This window comes from Moschus berezovskii, chromosome 3, assembly GCF_049115385.1.
Source record: "Moschus berezovskii isolate FMDL1 chromosome 3, NW_MosBer_1.0, whole genome shotgun sequence".
NCBI classification, from domain to species: Eukaryota; Metazoa; Chordata; class Mammalia; order Artiodactyla; family Moschidae; genus Moschus; species Moschus berezovskii.
Window position 1 is genome coordinate 128,651,777 of NC_142462.1, and position 22,490 is coordinate 128,674,266.

The 22,490-nt window shown below is 58.0% G+C and overlaps 1 protein-coding gene across 3 annotated transcripts in view; it reads right to left on the reverse strand.

Moving 5' to 3' along the window:
- Window positions 1-22,490, reverse strand: part of PTPRN2 (protein tyrosine phosphatase receptor type N2) — a 638,480-nt gene that overhangs the window by 375,249 nt on the left and 240,741 nt on the right. For all 3 annotated transcript variants that reach the window (XM_055421655.2, XM_055421657.2, XM_088834793.1), the window contains 3 exons: window positions 14,284-14,484; window positions 12,459-12,499; window positions 11,028-11,377 (listed from right to left, as the gene is read on the reverse strand). In XM_055421655.2, coding sequence (XP_055277630.2) covers window positions 11,028-11,377; window positions 12,459-12,499; window positions 14,284-14,484 — 592 coding nt within the window. The remainder of the gene's footprint in view (window positions 1-11,027; window positions 11,378-12,458; window positions 12,500-14,283; window positions 14,485-22,490) is intronic.

The following is a 22,490-nucleotide window of genomic DNA, read 5'->3' on the forward strand; positions in this document are numbered from 1 at the left end:
ACACAGACACTCCCCTGCAGTCACTTTCAAGGTACACACACACCTCTGCGGACACAGACACTCCCCAGGAGTGCACACACACGCCTGCGGACACAGACACTCCGCAGGAGTGCACACACATGCCTGTGGACACAGACACTCCCCTGCAGTCACTTCCAAGGTACACACACACCTCTGCGGACACAGACACTCCCCAGGAGTGCACACACACGCCTGCGGACACAGACACTCCGCAGGAGTGCACACACATGCCTGCGGACACACACACTCCCTTGCAGTCACTTCCAAGGTACACACACACCTCTGCGGACACAGACACTCCCCAGGAGTGCACACACACCTCTGCGGACACAGACACTCCCCAGGAGTGCACACACATGCCTGTGGACACAGACACTCCCCAGGAGCGCACACACATGCCTGCAGACACAGACATTCCCCAGGAGTGCACACACATGCCTGTGGACACAGACACTCCCCAGGAGCGCACACACATGCCTGCGGACACAGACACTCCCCAGGAGCGCACACACATGCCTGCGGACACAGACACTCCCCAGGAGCGCACACACATGCCTGCGGACACAGACACTCCCCAGGAGTGCACACACACGCCTTGGGACACAGACACTCCCCAGGAGTGCACACACACGCCTGCGGACACAGACACTCCCCAGGAGCGCACACACACGCCTGTGGACACAGACACTCCCCAGGAGTGCACACACACGGCTGCGGACACAGACACTCCGCAGGAGTGCACACACATGCCTGCGGACACAGACACTCCCCTGCAGTCACTTCCAAGGTACACACATACCTCTGCGGACAAAGACACTCCCCAGGGGTGCACACACACGCCTGAGGACACAGACATTCCCCAGGGGTGCACACACCTCTGCGGACACAGACACTCCCCAGGGGTGTACACACACGCCTGCAGACACAGACACTCCCCAGGAGCGCACACACATGCCTGCAGACACAGACACTCCCCAGGAGTGCACACACACGCCTGTGGACACAGACACTCCCCAGGAGTGCACACACACGGCTGCGGACACAGACACTCCGCAGGAGTGCACACACATGCCTGCGCACAGACACTCCCCTGCAGTCACTTCCAAGGTACACACATACCTCTGCGGACAAAGACACTCCCCAGGGGTGCACACACACGCCTGACGACACAGACACTCCCCAGGGGTGCACACACCTCTGCGGACACAGACACTCCCCAGGGGTGTACACACACGCCTGCAGACACAGACACTCCCCAGGGGTGCACACACATGCCTGCAGACACAGACACTCCCCAGGAGCGCACACACATGCCTGCAGACACAGACACTCCCCAGGAGCGCACACACATGCCTGCGGACACAGACACTCCCCTGCAGTCACTTCCAAGGTACACACACACCTCTGCGGACACAGACACTCCCCAAGGGTGCACACACATGCCTGCGGACACAGACACTCCCCTGCAGTCACTTTCAAGGTACACACACACCTCTGCGGACACAGACACTCCCCAGGAGTGCACACACACGCCTGCGGACACAGACACTCCGCAGGAGTGCACACACATGCCTGTGGACACAGACACTCCCCTGCAGTCACTTCCAAGGTACACACACACCTCTGCGGACACAGACACTCCCCAGGAGTGCACACACACGCCTGCGGACACAGACACTCCGCAGGAGTGCACACACATGCCTGCGGACACACACACTCCCTTGCAGTCACTTCCAAGGTACACACACACCTCTGCGGACACAGACACTCCCCAGGAGTGCACACACACCTCTGCGGACACAGACACTCCCCAGGAGTGCACACACATGCCTGTGGACACAGACACTCCCCAGGAGCGCACACACATGCCTGCAGACACAGACATTCCCCAGGAGTGCACACACATGCCTGTGGACACAGACACTCCCCAGGAGCGCACACACATGCCTGCGGACACAGACACTCCCCAGGAGCGCACACACATGCCTGCGGACACAGACACTCCCCAGGAGCGCACACACATGCCTGCGGACACAGACACTCCCCAGGAGTGCACACACACGCCTTGGGACACAGACACTCCCCAGGAGTGCACACACACGCCTGCGGACACAGACACTCCCCAGGAGCGCACACACACGCCTGTGGACACAGACACTCCCCAGGAGTGCACACACACGGCTGCGGACACAGACACTCCGCAGGAGTGCACACACATGCCTGCGGACACAGACACTCCCCTGCAGTCACTTCCAAGGTACACACATACCTCTGCGGACAAAGACACTCCCCAGGGGTGCACACACACGCCTGAGGACACAGACATTCCCCAGGGGTGCACACACCTCTGCGGACACAGACACTCCCCAGGGGTGTACACACACGCCTGCAGACACAGACACTCCCCAGGAGCGCACACACATGCCTGCAGACACAGACACTCCCCAGGAGCGCACACACATGCCTGCGGACACAGACACTCCCCTGCAGTCACTTCCAAGGTACACACACACCTCTGCGGACACAGACACTCCCCAAGGGTGCACACACATGCCTGCGGACACAGACACTCCCCTGCAGTCACTTTCAAGGTACACACACACCTCTGCGGACACAGACACTCCCCAGGGGTGCACACACATGCCTGCAGACACAGACACTCCCCAGGAGCGCACACACATGCCTGCAGACACAGACACTCCCCAGGAGCGCACACACATGCCTGCGGACACAGACACTCCCCTGCAGTCACTTCCAAGGTACACACACACCTCTGCGGACACAGACACTCCCCAAGGGTGCACACACATGCCTCCGGACACAGACACTCCCCTGCAGTCACTTCCAAGGTACACACACACCTCTGCGGACACAGACACTCCCCAAGGGTGCACACACATGCCTGCGGACACAGACACTCCCCTGCAGTCACTTCCAAGGTACACACACACCTCTGCGGACACAGACACTCCCCAAGGGTGCACACACATGCCTGCGGACACAGACACTCCCCTGCAGTCACTTCCAAGGTACACACACACCTCTGCGGACACAGACACTCCCCAGGAGTGCACACACACGCCTGCGGACACAGACACTCCCCAGGGGTGCACACACATGCCTGCAGACACAGACACTCCCCAGGTTTGCACACAAAGCACCCCTGCAGTCACTCCCAAGGTGCACACACACCTCTGCGGACACAGACACTCCCCAGGAGCTGCAGGGGGACACCTCGGCCCCTCCTGCTGCGCTGTCAGGGTAGGCAGGGCAAATGACTCGTGACAACCGTGGCCCCATTCTCGGTCAAGTCAGGCAAATGAGAGGCTGTCGACAGTACTCAAACCCAGCACGCAATTATTTCTCTTTTGTTTTTAAACTACGTGGCCATCAGCTGTCACCTCATGGTCTGAACTTCCTTAGAAAGCAGTTGGAGTTAATCTCAAAAATCACTGGACGGACACAGTGCTTGCAATTTCACGGACCCGACTGACAACTGCCTCCGGGTCTCCTGGATGCCCGCCGCCAGGAAGAGAGACCGCGCGCTTCGAGCGGTCGGAGGTCGGACGGAGGTCGGAGCGGGAGTGGCGGCAGGTGCTCCGCCTGCCATGCCGTCAGGGCAGGAAGGGTGGCCGTCAAGTGCTGGCGAGGCCTCCCCCCTAAGGCACTTCCTTCCTGAGACAGCCTACTCGTTAAGCGAGGCGTGTGCTGGGGAGCCTGTAAATCAGCAAAACGGGAAAAGGGCCCGTAATCCCCGACAGACTAGAGGCTTCCACACCCCAGTCTCACGGCAGCTGCCCCACCCCTGCACAGCCCAGGTCACCACTGGGTCAAAATGAGAAAATCCAAGTCTGTCAGGCAGCGTTGAGGCCATTCTTAAAGATTTGGGACAATGACTTGAGGGTCAGAAACATTCAGTTACGTCGCGCAGTCATGTCCGACTCTTTGTGAACCCATGGACTGCAGCACGCCAGGCTTCCCTGTCCATCACCAACTCCCAGAGTCTACTCAAACTCATGTCCATTGAGTCGGTGATGCCATCCAACCACTCATCCCCTGTCGTCCCCTTCTCCTGCCTTCAGTCTTTCCCAGCATCAGGGTCTTTTCAGAAACGCTAAGACCAGTGAGAACTCAAAGGCAACTCTCCGCCCTCAAGCACAAGTGATTCTATGGAAATTATCTTATTCATTGCTCACAACAAACCTGGGAGGAAGGGCCTGTACTAACCTCCCTTGAAACTGAGACTCCAGAAATTAAATTCGGTGCCGAAGACCACACTACCAGTAAATCCTCAAAGAAAGACACAAACAGAAAGGGTGAAGTGCACCCTGGGGTGGCAGCTTCGCGACTGTGGGTCACGCCTTCAACCTGACCGCGTGCCCTTGCTCTGACCGCGCGCCCTCACCCCCACGGCTCCCCCACCCCGACCTGCACCCATGCCCGAGTTTAACCCCAAGCAGACAGAATGGCGTCCGCTCCCGCAGCCCCTCAGGTCTTCTTTTCCTAGTGTCACCGCCTCTTCTGAGACAGATGAGTTCCAGCCCCAAATGGGCTGTCACTCCTGCCCACAGACATCCACCTCGGGGGCATTGCGTCCCAGAGCTGGCCAGGCGTCAGCTGCTTCACTTCCCAATTGTGAACGTGTCACGGTTTATTCAAAAATTCTCCAAAGGTCGGGAACCAACTGAGTGATGGATCACAAAACAAAAACGAGTCGACCTCGATACCAACGTTTTTGCTGAGATGATACTTGAAATCAGTCAATAAAATGAGACTTTCATGGGATTCACCAATTGTTCTATAAAAATCATGATGTTTCTCTTTTAAAATCATCTTCCAAGGTAGTTAACATTTTTGCTAACCCACAGGAATTCTCCCTAGTGCAGACGAGTGATGCTTCTGACGAGGACAGGGATGCAGGCCGAGGTCACTGTGATAATTCAGAATTCCAGCTCCAGGGTGCACCGCCTTCCTTCCCTGCAGATGTCTAACAAAGACTCCACTTCTCAGAGATGGGCTGAGTGAGCCCACAATAGCCTGTGGGCCAAACTGAACTCCCTCCCACGAGGGCCGAACACAGGCAGACTCACTTGCATCTCTTAACAGTCCTGACTTCCGTCCTCTGTTCCGACGCTCAGTCGTGTCCAACTCTTTGCGACCCCGTGGGCTGTAGCCTACCAGGCTTCTCCGTCCATGGGATTCTCCAGGCAAGAATACTGGAGTGGGTTACCGTTTCCTTCTCCAGGGGATCTTCCCGACCCAGGGATCGAACCCGGGTCTCCCGCATTGGAGGCAGACGCTTTAACCTCTGAGCCACCAGGGAAGCCTGAATGGCTCAGTAAATTAGCCTTAAAAGACTGCTGCTGCTGCTAAGTCACTTCAGTCGTGCCCGACTCTGTGTGACCCCGTAGACGGCAGCCCAAAGACTGCTAACAACCATCAACTCTTCAAAGGTTTAAAAAAAAAAAGGGGGGGGGAAGAAAAAAAACTGTTGTTTTCCAACAACATCATTTTTTAACATCAAGATAAGACCGTGCTTCTCAACATTAAAATATTCAAAATTTTAGTAAATATGTTCTCCATAGGACATTTGAATAAACATATTCTCCACGAATATAGTCTCCATAACAATTTTACTCTCCAGGGGGAAAAAATCTGCCAAAGGCTTAATACAAATCTAAGTACAAAATATCTTAGAGTCACCTTTATAAAAAGTGCATGGAAATCAAAAACATAAAAGGGAGTAACGTAAGAATGTAAAGCTTTTGTATGCATTCAGAGTGAAGTTGCTATCAACCTAAACAGACCTGTAACTATAAGACGCTTTACGTAAGCCTCACAGTAACCACAGAGCCACAGTCAACAGTGGCGCGATCGCAGAAAGCTTTCAGCCTTTCCCCATTGAGCGGGGTGCTGCTTGAGGGCTTGTCGTATGCAGCCCTTACTGCGTTGATGATGTTCCCTCTACACCTGCTTTGTTAGGAGTTTGTACCGCTAAAGGAAAGTGAACTTTTTCTTCTTGAGAGGGTCACTCTCACCTGCTTCCAAGACACAATGTGATCCAGACACACCGTGTGTCCCAGACCGTGTAGCGCGTGTCAGGGCACCCCGCCCCCCCCCAGCCTTCTCCTGACCAGAGAGGGTCACGCGGGGCCTTTGAACACTTCTGCACCTGCCTGTACCTCCCGACCCCAAGGGGGCCCGTCCAGCATCGGAAGCTTGAAACCGACCCTGATGTGATCATGGGCCAGCACTTCCAGTGGAACACTTGCCATCTCAGGACACATTTTTTTCCATTTTTCCTTTTCCCTCTGGCTTCCTTATTCATTTGCAGACTTACTGCTATTTCAACAGCAAAGAAAATCTCATCTTTTCATATTTTCTCCCTCTTTCCTACTTCTTTGTATGTATAAGTGGAATTTAAACTTCTTAACTTTGACAGATTTAGTCTCAGCCCATTTATAACACAGACGACATTTTGCAAAAAATCAATTTTAGGGGTGAGGGGGTGAGGGCCCTTGGGGATTACTGTGGACTCTCAGGGCACCCTTGAAGATGAAAAGCTAAACTTCCCTGATGATTATGGAAATCCAACAGCAAAGCCGATGGCTGGGTATATAGATGTGGACGTGTATGTAGGGGACACAGAGGTAGGTGTATATACACGCAGGTGTGCGTGCAGAGAGACGGGTGTGTGTGCAGACAGGTGTGCGTGTAAACATACAAGTGTGTGTGACACAGAGGTAGGTGTATATACACGCAGGTGTGGGTGCAGAGAGACAGAGATGATACAGGCGTGCATGCAGACAAACGGGTGTGTGTGCAGACAGACGGGTGTGCGTGCAGACAGACGGGTGTGTGTGTGCAGACAGACAGGTGTGTGTGCAGACAGACGGGTGTGCGTGCAGACACACAGGTGTGTGTGTACACATACAAGTGTGTGTGTACATACAGGTGTGCGTGCAGACAGGTGTGCGTGTAAACATACAAGTGTGTGTGGACACACAAGTGTACGTGCAGACATACAGGTGTGCGTGCAGACACACAGGTGTGTGTGGACATGCAGGTACAGGTATGAGTGGAGGTGCAGGTGCAGACGCGGACGTGTCGGTGCCCAGCCATGCGTAGATACACAGGGACACACGACACAGACTAAGCAGGCGGCTCGGATACAGGTACAAGGCTCTACTGCCACCTCCTTTCCGCCACCATACGTCAGCTCAGCTAGGAGAGAACAGGGTTTCCACTTCGCCAGCACCTTCTAAGAGCCTGCTCCGTCTCACGCTCCCAGGCTGAGCTGCAGAGCCGCCAGCGGGAGTCAGCCTGGAGACCACTCACAGAGGGAAGGTGGGGCCAGGCTCAGGCCTGGTTGGTGGGCCGGGCCAGGCTTCCTTCCCCTGCCCGCCCCACCCCCATGACAGACCTTTGCTACAGCAGAAGGATCCAATGGGGCCAGGGGGCTCACGATCAGAGACCATAAGAGCCCCTGATACACCATTCCTGCTGGCACCTTCTGGCAGCCAGATGTGGCCACGCTGACCTGGGAGGCTTTGGGCCCAAGGGACACTGTCATAGCTGCACTTTAACGGCATTTTCTCACTTTCCCGACCACCATGGTTAGAGCCCAGACAATGTGAAATACGCTCCAGTTCTTTCTAGAATTCCAGCCGATGGCAGGCTGCAAAGCCCAGCCCGGCTCTAGAACCCTGCGAACATGAGCCCGCAGCTCCGGGGCCACCTCCTCTGCCTCCTAGGTCACCCGGCAGACACATAGGTCCTGGACACAGACGTGGGGACTGGCTACATGCGTGATAGCAGTCAGGGATCTGGGCCCTTTCCAGGTGTGATGTGGCATCACGGTGCAGGGGAGGAAGAGTCCTGCTATGTCAGAGCTACTTCACGACATGCTTCTGAGACACTGAAGCTGTGATCTGAGTCAGAGCAGGGAGTGGGTGGGGTGACTGGCCAGGCCTCTGGGCCTAGGTCAGCATCCTGCTCGTGTGCGTTTCGACTCTGCACGAGGAAGAGGAACGCAAACCTGCTCCCCGATCTAGCCTGTTGGACAGGGACCCGTGACTCCGTCCCGTTACCTGGAGCTCCCGAGTCCTTGAGCCCAGGCTGTGGGGATGCCTCCCGGTCCTCTGGAGAGCAGCCACGGGAGGGCTGCTGGGCTTGCAGGGTCCACGACTCGGTTTCCTCATCCACAAACCACTCGAGGTGGGCAGGACCTCTGCACATGCTCCTGGCCGCGGGCTCACTCCCCCAAACTCAGGCTCCCCAGCTGGGACGACCCTTGTGCAGGATCGGGGGTCCCTGCAGGACTCAAGCTGGCCGGCACTCCCAGCCGGGACAACCCCTGTGCAGGATCGGGGGTCCCTGCAGGACTCGAACTGGCCGGCACCCCCAGCTGGGACGACCCCTGTGCAGGGTCGGGGGTCCCGCAGGACTTGAGCCGGCCAGCACCCCCAGCACCTGCTCACCCGCCGTAAAGGCGGGCTCTTCTGTCTTACACACACTGTCCACCTGTGGTCTTCTGCTGTCAACCTGACTTGAAATAACTTTTAAATCATCCTGGGAGGACCAGGGATGCCTACCCTGCCCTTCACACTTCTTGAATCCACCCAGTTTGTGACAAGTATGAAAACATAAACAGGGAGGATCAGACTCCTGCCCCCCCGTCAGGAAATGTACGAGTGAAGGCAGGGCAGGCAGTGAGGTCAACTGCATGGTCCCCGTGAACCTCAGGGAGAACGCCAAGCTGCCCGCCACACTCCTTCTCCTTTTGTGAAAAGCCAAACATACAAAGTCCTTTTCTACTACAAAAAAAAAAAAAAAATGGCGTTGGATTCTTGTCAGTTAATAGCTGATCCATTAAGGCTTAAGCTGAGACCTGGTGAAATCCCGCCCCAGAGAACCTCAAATCCCCACTAATCTGACAACAGAGAGGAGACTCCATATGTCTGAGAGCATCCCACTAGGGGCAGACAGAGTTACGGACACAGAGCTCTCGTCTGCACCACAGACCTTCCACCTGGAGGAAGAAGCCAAGATAAAACAACGGTCTTTTACTTTGGCCAGTGCTCAGAGCAGAAAGTGCTCAGGCCTAGAGGTGCAGCCAAGGAAATGGACTTGGGATGCAGAGAAAAGGCCCTCTGACAGTGGCCCCCTCTTACACGAAGGTCAGCGAGAGCAAGCAGCAAGCCCGATGCGAGGGTCTCCCTGCGTCCAGGGGCCGGCCGCTCACGCTGGACGTCCTGTGATGCAGAGGACGCTCGGCCTGGAGGGTCCCACCCTGAAGCCCACCTCTGTTCTCCACGGTTCACGTAGACTCAGAGTCTTCCTGAGGTCGGAATCCTCTCCAGCACTTCCACGACTCACACTCGTGCCCCAGACAGGAGCAACCCCGCACCCATGCTGGGACCAGTCCTCCAGCATCAGGACATGCTGGCGGGAGGAAAAGCGCTCAGAGCAGTGGAGCAGTGGTCCCACCAGTGACCGCGCACACACACGACACATGTACACACAGGGACACATACACACTATACACACGTACCCAAGTACACACACACATGTACCCACGTACACAAACACATGTACTCACACACACAGACATGGAAACATGCATATGACAGACACACAGGGACACACACGTACCTATGCACACAAACACATGTACTCACAGACACACACAAATACAGACACAGAAACCAACATACAAACACAGGGACACACACATGTACCCATGTACACAAACATGTGTACTCACATACACAGACATGGAAACATGCATATGACACAGACACACAGGGACGCACACACACACACACGGCAGCAGTATTTGCCATGAAACGGAAAACCCCCAGCACAGGTCCGACCAGGCAGCAGGAAGGGTCTGACTCAACAGCCGGAGCTGCACCCTTGGCAGGACCACTGTCCAGGCCGCGTGTGTCTGTGTCACACGTGATTCTGACACACGCAGCAGGAACTAATGGTTCTGAGCAAGAAAAATGGAGGCAGAGAGACTGCTGTCTCCATCTGGAGGTGACGAGGCCGGAATGGGCAGGCGGGCCTTCGGAAAAGGCCTCGAGGGACGCCAACCCGAGGATGCCTCCAAACCCTGGCGAGAACGGAACCTTCAGCTCCGTTTGGCTCTGACACAGGCTGGGTTTGCTGTGTGCAGTGCAGTGAGAGCAAACACGTATGGAGAGAAGAGCACAGAGGCCACGGTGGGGTCAGGAGAGAGGGTCCCAGCTCCAACACAGCCCCTTCCACGGGGGCCAGCACAGGATGCTCGACCCCTGCCCCAACGCACACTATGGCGCAACATCAACTACGAGGTGGGGCTGTGTGCACCCCTGCACGCACACCTGTACACACACCTGCACACACCAGCACACACCTCAACATGCACCCGTACACACACCTGCACACACACACACGCCTGTGCATGCAGACAGACAGACACGCTTCCCCTTGGACACAAGAAGAAAGCACACAGTTACAAAGCATGGCGTCCACGTCAGACTCATCAGCGACGGGGCCCAAGGACGGGGCCGACCCCGCTGCTCACTGGGCACGCGACGCTGCACCCTGCCCCGCGTCAGGCTCCCATCGGAACTAAGGTGAGGACAGGGCATCGAAGCCGTGAGGCACGTCTTTCCCCTGATGGGCAATGTATACCCTGGGATGCGGTCAGTGTAAAGCTCCTGGAGCTTCCTGGGTATGGAGCCAGCATTCGGCACAGCCCCCACCCTGCCCGCTGCCCTGGGCACCCTAGGCCCACCCACCCTACTGGGCTTCCGGCCCAGTGGAGGCTGGTTAGTGGAGGACTGACCTCAAGCTCGGGGTCCCCGCCCAGAACACGGGTCCGGGGGATGAGCTGACTGCCGACCGTTCTCCCGCACTGCAGGAGCAGGGCCGCCTCCAGGTGAGCATGGAAAAGCCAAGGCATGTCCCTTGCCTGCAGTGCCAGATCGCGCCCATGAGAGATGGGACCGCCCACTCACTCATTTTCCATCACGATGTAGCCATACTCCTCCTCGGGGGGCTGGACCTGCAGCCGCAGGCCTGGGCTGGGGGGTCCCTGTGCACCGGCCTCGAGCTGCAGGTCCTCCTGCGGGGCCGTGCCCGGCCCGGGCCTCGCATGCGGCGGCCTCTGCTTCAGCTCCTTGGAGTAGGTCTGGCTCCGCACGTTCTCCACGCCTGCCTGCTCCTCCTCCGAAGACAGCGAGGCCTCGGTGTCATCCCCCTTCTTGCTCTCCGTATGGAAGGGCTCGGTAAGACGGGGGGCTGCAGGCAGGAACAGAGACCCAGGGCCCTGCAGGAGGTCCCCCAGGGGGATGCCCAGACGGTTCACCTGGTGGAAAGGAAACCAGCATGGGAACGTGCCCTGAGCAGCAGAGACACCGTCTGTCTTGGATGCTCAGGGGATGGGGTGCCGGTGTATGTGGGCCTGGGGGCCTCAGGGGGCAGAATTAGGGTCTGGCGTGTGCATCTTGTCTGGAGACCCCAAGCTCCCCTGGCCTAGTGCCCTGCGACTGGAATTAGGAACCGTGTCCCCAGACCCCACGCCTCCCTCCACAACTCCGACAGCCGACCCCTCCAAGTTGTATTTTTGATGAACATTTAGAACAACCATCAGTGTCCCCACTCGTACTCGGGCTAACACGGCCTGTGGAGAAGCGCTAACCGGATGGTCTTCTTTCCCGCCCACGGAACAGAGCGTCTAGAACCACAGCACTGCCCTTGCTTAGGAACAGATTTCCTGCATCCTTAAGACGACAGGCCAGCAAAGGCTCTTCAGCAGAAGGACAGGCCCCTCAGTGGGTAGGTGTCGTCCACATCCAGCCTTTTCCAGACCCTCCTGACCAGCACTGTCGTGGAAACCTGGACACGATGGAAGCCCCACCCCCCACCCCGTCTACCAGGAGCTGTACTGCTGGGGAACTGAGTTTTTATTTACTTAATTTTAGGGGATTCGAGTCCATGCAGCTCCATGTGCCTGGCGCTGCCTTGTGGACAGGTCAGGTCTGAAGGATCCAGAGGCTGCTGATGTCCATTAAAGGGGCCCCGGTGACCGGCAACCGCGGGACGGCCTTGACAACACAAGGCGGGCGTGCAGTGCCGTCACGTACGTGACCCCCTGTCTGGGTGGGGAAGTCCTCAGGGATATTAAGGTGCTGCCTGTACTGTTTTCCACACTCCTACAGTGGATACATGTCAGCATCTAATCTGAAAACAGACAACAGTATATATTGAAATACAGACAATTCTGTGTGTGCTCTTCATGATTTTTCTCAATTCTGAGATTATGAGGGTTTTTCTATCTTTTTTCCTAAAAGAGTTTTCATATTTCCCCTATGTTCCTGAACCACAGACAAGCAGGCAGGCGACGCAGCTCGCACTGCACGGGGCCTGAGCTCACGGGCGGGCCTCACCTCCTGGTAGAGTCCCCCGTCGCTGGCTCGCAGTCTGCTCTCTGCGGAAAACACAAGTGCAAGGTCACCGCACGCCTGGAGCGGACGCCAGGGTCCTTCTGTGGCGTGAGGACCGCCGCCTGACGCCCCCGACAGACCAGGGATGGCGCGCCCTCCACAAGCCCCACGGCACAGGGGTGGCCGCTGAGGGGCCAGGACACCAGGCCCAGGAGCCACGTTTCTCCTTCACGTCCGCTGGGAGTGAGGAGAGCCGCCGGGCCGGGGCAGAGAGCAGTCATGGAGGGAAGCGGAGCGCGGGCCCAGTCATCTCAGCTCAGGCGCCTTCAGCTGCGTTACTTCGCTGCGATGGCCATTTCTCCAAAGACTCAGCAGCAGCTGGGGTGTGGCTCCTCTGGGCGGCTGCCCCCGAGACCCCCCCCAGCCCAGCATAGGGACCGTTGCCTGAGACCACGTCCTCCAGATGGCGACGGGCATCCTCTCCTGCGCCAGCCGAGCCCGCCCCACCCCACGGGAAGGGGGCCTGTGCCCTCCCCGGCTCCTCCTGGGGCCCACTGTGTGCAGAGCGCCGCCCAGGGGTCAGGGTCACTGCCTGACTCTGGGAACAGACCCGACAGGGAGACGAGCCTGCCCGGCTCAGCCCTCCACCCCCAAGGGCCGGGCCGCTGTCTGAGAGTGTGTGTGAGTGAGCCTGAGTGTGGGAGTCAGTGTGTGCACGTGCGTGAGCTGCCAGGTATTTGTGTATGTGTCTGTGTGTGTGTGCTGGGGGTGAGTGAGGGAGTGTCTCTCTGTGTGAGTGTGTGAGACGGGGTGAGTGTGTGCATCTATGTGTGTATGTATCTATGCGTGTGAGTATACCTGTGTGTGTGTGTGTGATGTGGGTTGTGTGAGTGTGTGTATGGTGGGTGAGTGTGTGTGTGACTCTGTGTGGGTGAGTGTGTCTGTGAGTGTGTGAGACTATGTGGGTGAGTGTGTGTCTCCTTGTGTGTGAGTGAGTTTCTGTGTGTGTGATGTGGGTTGTGTGAGTGTGTGTATGCTGGGTGAATGTGTGGACTGAGGGTGACTGTGTGTGTCTGCATGTGTGGGTGAGTTTCTGTGTGTGTGTGATGTGGGCTGCTGCTGCTGCTGCTGCTGCTAAGTCACTTCAGTCGTGTCCGACTCTGTGTGACCCCATAGACGGAAGCCCACCAGGCTCTCCCGAACACTGATGTGAGTTATGAGTGTGTAAATGGTAGGGGCATATCTGTGAGTGCGAGTCTGTATGTGGGTGAGTGTGTGTGTGATGTGGGTTGTGTGAGTGTGTGTACGGCGGGTGTGTCTGTGAGTGTGTGAGACTATGTGGGTGAGTGTGTGTCTCCATGTGTGTGAGTGAGTTTCTGTGTGTGTGATGTGGGTTGTGTGAGTGTGTGTACGGCGGGTGTGTCTGTGAGTGTGTGACTGTATGTGGCTGTAATGTGGGTTGTGTGAGTGTGTGGGGTGTGTGTGTGTGCTGGGGTGTGAGGGTCTCTATGCTCTCGCTGGAGCCCCTTGGAGGCGAGTGTGAGCCTCACACAGACCCTCTCACTTGACCACTAGAGTATCTGACTCTAAGTTTCACTCACTAACCCCACACAAAGCGCTTCCGTCAGCCCTGCCCCTGCACGGAGGCACCGTCCCTGCCTTGCCAGAGCGCAGCCCACCCTCCAGTACGCCTGCCCTGCAAGCTCAGCCCATTGGAACCGCGTCCAGAGGCAGAGGCACACAGACGGCAGCCGTCACTGCAGACCCATCTCCCAGCAGCGAGCAGGTGGCGCCGTGCGTGCCCGGCCGCACGCGCGTGTGAGCTCACCTGGCACACGCTCTCCATGCAGCGTGGCCCCTGCGCTGCCGTCCGCCTCCGCTCCGCGTCCGCCACCCCTCCTGGCCGCGCCCCCACTGGGCATCGCCCCCGCAAGGGCGCGGGCCACCTCGTCCACATGCAGGGCACTCAGACCCTCCAGGCCGGCCGGGCGCTTCCGCAGGTCCTTCAGCAGCGTCTGAACACGAGCTCCTAGACAGACACGCAAAAGGGACACACAGAGGCAAGGGCAGTGTTAGGCCGAGGAGGGAGGCTGGCAGAGGGGCAGGCGGGTGGGCGCCGCGCACAGCGGAGCGGGAGCAGGAGCCCCCGCACGGAGTTCTGTGGGTGCGGGGCAGGGTGTCTGAGGCCGGGAGCTCCCTGGACAGGCCGCCCGCAGACTGATGGGAAACAAGGGCCAGGGAGTCTGTGGGCAGACCGCCAGAAGGACCAGGATCGGCAGGACAGAGAGAATCCTGGCGCCTGGGCATCGGGCAGCAGAGGTGAGACAGGGCCCGAGAGGGAGGGAAGAGGACGGGGAGCCCCGCAGACCCCAGGACCAGCGACCAGCACCAACCCCACACACCCCCAGGACCAGCGACCAACCCCACACACCCCCAGGACCAGCGACCAACCCCACACACCGCCAGGACCAGCGACCAGCATCAACCCCACACACCCCCAGGACCAGCGACCAGCATCAACCCCACACACTCCCAGGACCAGCGACCAGCATCAACCCCACACACTCCCAGGACCAGCGACCAGCATCAACCCCACACACCCCCAGGACCAGCGACCAGCATCAAGTCCGAGGCTTAAGGCACTCGGTCAGCTGCAGGAAGAGGAACAGAGCAGTACACAGCCAGGCTCCCCCCAGAAAACCAGGTGGATGAGACGTTACACCGCCCAGCCCGGGGCCAGGACACGCCCCTGCCCTGGAAGCAGGACACACGTGACGGGATGCACACTTACACACTGGGCCATTTATACATGAGGGACACATTTGGAACACTGAAAGGAAAGGTGTCTAAATTCAGAGGTCTAGTTACCCAGCGAAAATATTCTTCAAACAGCAGTGTGGAAGTGACATTCACTTTCACATTATTGAAAAAGAGATGTAGGCCCCACCCCCCTGGGCCGCCCGCCCTTCTGATCGCCCCAGCCCAGGTCCCAGCAGCCAGGGCCGCCCTCCACCCCAGAGCCCCAGCCTCACCCTCAGCTGCCGGACCTGCGCCCCCAACCCTGCCCACCTCACCCACTTCCTGCCAAACCCCTGCAAGGTCACGCCGGGGCTCCTGCCTCCACCCCGCCAGCACCTGCCGCTAGGGAAGCCACCGTTCCGTCAGAACCCTCTCCCGACCTGCTGGTCTCTCCAGCCGGGACAGTAATAAAACCTGCGCTTCGAGAAGCTCCCCCGGAGGGCAGCGAGCTGGACGCCTTCCTGGTGCTGCTGCCCCAGGGGCCGCGCCCCAGACCTGGGGAGCCCCACCCCACGCCCCCTGCCCCTCAGCCCTGCCTGCAGCCCCAGAGCCCCCGGACGCTCAGGGACCAAACGTTTGCTCGGAGACAACTGCTGGCGGTGAACTTGGGAAAACACTTCCCATTTCCTCAGAAACACAAACTGGAAACACAGAGAAAAGCGCGCCTGACACGGAGCCGTGCGGGAGGCTCCAGGTGCGCACTGCCCTGCCCACCGCGGGCAGGGCCAGGAGGCCCGCTCTCCTGGACTGAGAAGCGCCCGTGCTGTTTCACAGACAAGAGAAACACGATGCACAGTGAAAAGCGGGAAGAACAGCACTCAGCGGTGACTTAAGCCTCCTACCTCACAAACACGGCAGCCCGCTCTGTCCGGTCACAGCCAGGGTGAAGCGGGAGGAGACACACGGCCTGGGGCCAGAGGACAGGACAGGCCCTCCGGCGCCATCCCCCAGGGGCCACAGCACTCCGGACCCACCACGGCATCCCGGACACTGACCCCAGCGGAAAATGGATCAGACCACGAACGAGAGGTCTTGACAAGTATTGGATCCAACGTATTGGAGCGCAAACTTAACCAGGAAAAGCAGCCCAGGATGATGCTCTATTGCGGAGCCCTGGGGCTCACCGGGGATCTGCTCTGAGTCTCCACTGGGCCACCCGAGGCACAGGGCTGCATCGATCCTAGCGAGGGTACAAAAGGCAGACCCCCGCCCCAACTGTGCCCCGCGAGGACATCTCACGACCCAGGGAAGCCCCTGAGCCACGCTGATGGCCGGTCTCAAGGCGTCTAGAACAATTCCTTCTCAGATCTCTCTATCCAGCCCCTCCCACCCTCAGCAGTCCCCAACCTGTTTGGCACCAGGAGCCAGTTTCATGCAGTTTTTCCATGGACGGGGTGGGGCCACAGTTCAGGCGGTGATGTGAGTGATGGGGAGTGATGGGGAGCCGCAGACGGAGCTGGGCCCGCTGCCCGCCGCTCCCCTCCTGCCATGCGCCCGGCTCCTGAAGGAATGTGGGCCAGCACCCGTCCATGGCCCGGGGATTGGGGACCCCCCACCTCCAGACCTGGAGCACGGCCAGGTGGGGTGACTGTGCTACAGCGTAATGAGAACAGAGCACGAGGGTCAGGGACACAGCTCAGACCCGGGGCTGCAGCGAACTGGCCACGGACAAAACCGTAGCTGAGGCATTGCAGTCTCGCGGGCTCGTCGGGCTGGCGGTCAGCAGTGTCCACGTCCCCTGCCTCCCTGGTGCCTGCCTCCGTGGAGGTGGCCAGGGCCAGCCAGCTCCCCGTGCAGCAGACCCTCCACCCTTTCTGCCCGCATGCGTCCCTCCACCGGGCTCTCAGCCTGCCAGAGGCCAGGTCACAAGGGAGGCTTGTGACCACGAGACCCAGGCCTCCCAGGGGCTCCACCTGAGCCGCGGTGCTCAGGAGCAGGCCCTGCCCTCGCGTCTCCTTCCCTCCTCAAATGCCTCTGTGCATTTTCTGTGCCCAGCGGTCCATCAGGAAACTGGAGCAAGGCAGTCAGCAAAGCCCCTGCTTCCACAGAGCGTTCCCCCATTGTAGAAAAGACAAAGCAGACGAACCAACACACACCTGGTGGTGCTGCGCTGAGCTGTGCTCAGTGTGTCCGACTCTGTGTGACCCCGGGGACTGCAGCCCGCCAGGCTCCTCTGTCCAGGGGATTCTCCAGGCAAGCATACTGGAGTGGGTTGCCATGTCCTCCTCCAGGGATCTTCCCGACCCAGGGATCCAACCCAGGTCTCCCACATTGCAGGTGGATTTCTTTACCATCTGAGCCACCGGGGAAGGCCCTGGTGCTGATGGGGCTGTGGAAATGATAACCCAGAGGTGGAGGCTGGGGCAATGGGAAGGGCAGATGCTCTGTTGACTGGACTGTCAGAGAAAAGCTCACAGAGACCTGGAGGGGGGGTCCTGAGCCCAGGGACCACCCGGAGGACACGCTCTGCGGGCAGAGGAGATGAGCGCAAAGCCCAGGGCAGAGGGGCTGGGAGGATGGAGGGTGGCCAGAGGGTGACCCGGAGCAGCGGAGCGGCGGCACAGGGGGCTCACAGGCTCTCAGACCACGACAAGCCCCCGGGATTCTGCTGGGCAGGACAAGAAGCCCCTGCTGGATTTGAGCAGTGAGCCGTCAACTGATTTACAACGTCACAAGGCCTGCAGGCTCAAGGCAGGGCAGAGCAGGGCGGCCGCACGGGGCTCCCGCAGGATCCCGGCAGGATGGCGCGGGGCAGGCGGAGCTGCTGGGGGTCCACGCGGGCTTCTACGGCAGGGCTGGGCACACCAGACGTGGGCGCAGGGGTCAGCACCGAGCCCAGTAGACAGTGACCGACGGCAAGGCTGGAGCTTATGAGGTCAGCTCCCAGCGTCTGGGGACCTGGAGCCCTCGACAGCCCCTCAAAGCATCCCACCGGGCCGTGGTATGTTTTATGCAATCCACGCAGGGCAAGTGAGACCACCAATCCTAGAAGACCCACCACAGACAGACGAGGGCCACGATCACGTGAGGGTACAGAGAGCTCGGCAGAGAGCCCCTCCAGTCTCGGGGCCTGCCTGTGTAGACGAGGCAGAGGTTCCCGCTGGAAGGGGTTACTGAGAAAACGCAATCAAACGCGCAGACTGTCAACCATATGCAACAAGCAGAGCGAAGGGAGGAGCTGTGCCCTCCTCCAATGGCCTGTCCTAATGTCTAATAGCTCAGGAAACCCTCCCTAAGGTCACCACATGTCTTCCCTTTGACGTCCCTCAGCTCTCGTCTCCTTATCTGGAGGGAAGCGCAGCATGAAAAAGCTCGCGTTCACTAAGTTAGAGACTAGCAAACAGGAGGGAGTTTCCAGGGGCCTCTGTGACTACAGGAAGAAACACCCATCTTCAAAATGGAATAATAAATCCCTAACACTGTCTCTTCTCACGCAAAAGGGAAACTTTTCAGATTACCACGAGTGAAAAATAACCATGAAACCCTTAGGTCTACAATGCGAGATGCGGAGCGGCTGACCGTCTAGGAGGAGAGGCTTCAACGCGAGTCAGCGATCACCCAGCACGGGGGTGCCGTCACCCACACTGAGTCAGCACAAAGGTGTCCGCCGTCAGCCTCTGCAGATGAGCGGCGGCGAGGAGGCCCTCTGTAAAGAGCCCAGCCGGCCCCATGGACAGAGGAGGAAGCACAGCACAATCAAATGCCACGCGCATCAAAGCGGGACATGCTGTTCTGTCAGCCGCACCATGTAATGCCGAGATCCGGCCGGCATATAATGACATTTTAAGTAGCTTTCAATGTGCCAAGTGGGCTCTAGCAGAGCAATTACATGAAATGTCAGGACATCAAATATGGGAGGCCTGGAGTAGATCAGCTCCCTGCACAACTGCGACAGGCCTGACCCACGGGAATTATACGTCTGAACAGGGTCCCCCGACACACGCCACAGCTCCAGAGAATACGCAGCCGCGAGCAGGCAGCCTCACCACAGAGGGTGCGACTCAGGCAGACAGAGTCTCCTCCTAAACGCCTCTGCCGCACAGACGCGCGAGGACACCGTCCAGGCAGGGCCGCGCACACAGCATCCTCATCAGCACCATCGCCGTGACCGCCAGCGTCACCACCACCATTATTGTCATCAGCACCATCATTGCCATCAGCACCATCGCCGTGACCACCAGCGTCATCACCACCATCGCCGTGACCACCAGCGTCACCACCACTGTTATCAATGCCGTCAGCACCATGAAGGCCGTCACCCTCCTAATCACCATCACCACCACCATCATGTCAGGAGGAATTTCCTGGGCTCCGTTTGTTTAGAAAGTATACAATTCATTTAATTGCTGGGGTCCATCTCTGGTATTTTGCTAAGGGTTTAGACAAATTCCGCGAGAGATTATTGTTTTATTCTGACCTCACTTGGGCCTCCACCCAGGAGATTTGAGCATAATCATCACACGTTGGCTTCCTATCTAGTTCCACTGAGAGAAGCACAAGTAAACTGTGTTTTCCTCCCATCCTGGGGCCTGTGGTGTCCCAGCCAGGCGGCACGCATCACTCAGGCCGAATGCAAAGCCCAGCCTGCAGCGGGGATAAAGCGCCCAGCGCCCACGCAGGCCATGGTGTTCACACTCACAGGCCTCAGGCACCAATCTCTCTCTGTTACACGTAACACTGAGGCAAAGCACCAAACAGCAAATCAGCCTTACTCACGTGATTCACTCCCTAGTGGGGCTGGAAGTCTAAGTGTTGCTAAGGGATGGTTCCTTTAGATTCACATGAGGCTGAACCCTCAGGGGGGCATCCTAGACACGTGCTTGGTGGCAAATGCAGCCTGGAGCAGAAAATGCCATGGGAAGGGCTGCCCGGGACCAGCCCCAGAAACCTGTCTGTCAGCTCAGTGGGCTGAGCCCACAAGGTGCCTGGATCCCACTCACAGGATCTCTCTGGGTGTGAGAGCTGTGAACCTCTCCCAGCAAAGGCTGGATGGCAGGCGGCCAGGCGTGCAGCTCCACACTGCAGCTCTGCAGCTGAGAGCCACATCTGCGACCAGAGCCGGTGTGCATGCCCCTCAGCTTTTACAGACAAAAAGTGGATGGGGCAGTTTTCATCACCTAAGCGTACCTGCGGAGAAGGCAATGGCAAGCCACTCCAGTACTCTTGCCTAGAAAATCCCATGGATGGTTGAGCCTGGTAGGCTGCAGTCCGTGGGGTCGCTAAGGGTCGGACACGACTGAGCGACTTCACTTTCACTTTTCACTTTCACACATTGGAGAAGGAAATGGCAACCCACTCCAGTGTTCTTGCCTGGAGAATCCCAGGGATGGGGGAGCCTGGTGGGCTTCCGTCTATGGGGTCACACAGAGTCGGACACGACTGAAGTGACTTAGCAGCAGCAAGCGTACCTGGGGTTCATGAGCCACACCTGAATTTTCACCTAGAGCTGGAGGAAGAGCGAGCCCAGGCGGATGATGTGGAGGGACCGGGGGAGGGGGTGGAGCAGCGGGCCGCACCCCGGGCGGGCTTGGGGGGTGGGGGTGAGGCCTCGCAAACACACCCCGGCACCGGAGGGCATACCAGCGCGCATGGCACGGACCTGGGGCAGCGCTCTCAGAGGCGACCTGCTCTGTGCACACGGATAACTCTGGGTCTGCCCATAACCATTCACTACTTTCACAACTGGTTAAAAGCACAGCAAACACAGGCTCTGGTTCCCATGGAGAGCTGAGGACAGGACCCGAGAGCTGCTGACCGGGGCTCTGTCCTGACAGCAGATGCGGGCCCGGCGGCTGAACCCCACCCCGTGCCCCGGCACATGCCCTTCCCCGGGTCCTACTGTGCGCAGGGCTTCTAATATTATGTGAATTCAAGCTTTTTCACAGGGACAAGGTGTAAATGTGAATAAACAAAGGAAGAGGGTCTCTTGTCTAAGTTTTTACCAAACGCACGTTCCCCACACACATGAAGTCTGCGGTCAGACTGACGTATTTTGGAGCAGGGAAGGGTTCTCCTGAGCCATGACGGCCATGAATCGGACTTAACCGTCCTGCAGGAGGGGGCCCGCTCTGAGTCACCCACATCTCTCATCTGCGCTTCAGCCCTCTGGGTGCCCAGCACAGCCACAGAGGAAGGGCACCCACTCACTGACCTTGAAGCACCTGCTGGAGGAACAAGGCCACTTGGGCTGCTCCCCAGGGACTGAGACACTGCGGGTGCCAGCGTGGAAATCTGCCACCTAAACCCGTAGCGCCATGCTGAGAGTAGGGTCACCCTAGCACCTCCGGGGGTCTCAGCCAGTCAGGAGATAATGCTGCCCACCAGTGTCCCATCATAAGCTGACCCCAACACGACACCCCTTGAGCCCTGGCTCTGGTGGCCAGTAGGGCTGTACCTCTGAGTCCCCAAGACGCCTCTTACAAACAGCCACTCCTTCAAGACTGGGGAAGTGGTTGATACACCTAATAACGCAGAGAAACAGGTACAGAGAAATTAGGCAAAAAAATGAGGAGACAGAGGAATATGTTCCAATGAAAAGAACAAGACAAAACCTCTGATAAAGAACTCAATGAAACAGAGATAAGCAACTCACCTGGAAGGGTGTGAAATAATAAAGACGCTCACTGAACCCAGGAGAAGAATGGATGAACACAACCAGAGATTGACAAAGGGATATAAATTCTAAGAAAGTACCAAATGTAAGCTATAACTGAACATAAAAATGTGCTGGAAGCGTCCAACAGCAGATGGATGGGGCAGAGCAGGGGTCAGCAGCTGGAGACAGAGCGGTGGAACTCACGCAGACGGAGCAGCAAAACGAGAGAACCTAAACAGGGAAGACACCCTCAAGGGCCTTTGGGACAACAGCCAGGGAAACGTCTGCTCTGTGGGGACTCCAGAAGGAGACGAGACAGACAGAGGAAGGGCCAGAAAAATCATTAGAAGAGACAGTGATAAAGACTTCCCTAATCTGGGGAAGGAAGCAGATATCCAGGCTGACTGCCAATGCAGGAGGCTCGGGAGATGTCAATTCAATCCCTTGGTTGGGAAGATCCCCTGGAGTAGGAAATGGCCACCCACTCCAGGATTCTTGCCTGGAGAATTCCATGGACAGAGGAGCCTGGAGGGCCCCAGGCCACAGGATCGCAAAGAACTGGACATGATATGCAGGTCCTGGAAGGGCATAGAATTCTGAAGACGATGAACCCAAAGAGACACACCAACAAATCAGTTCAG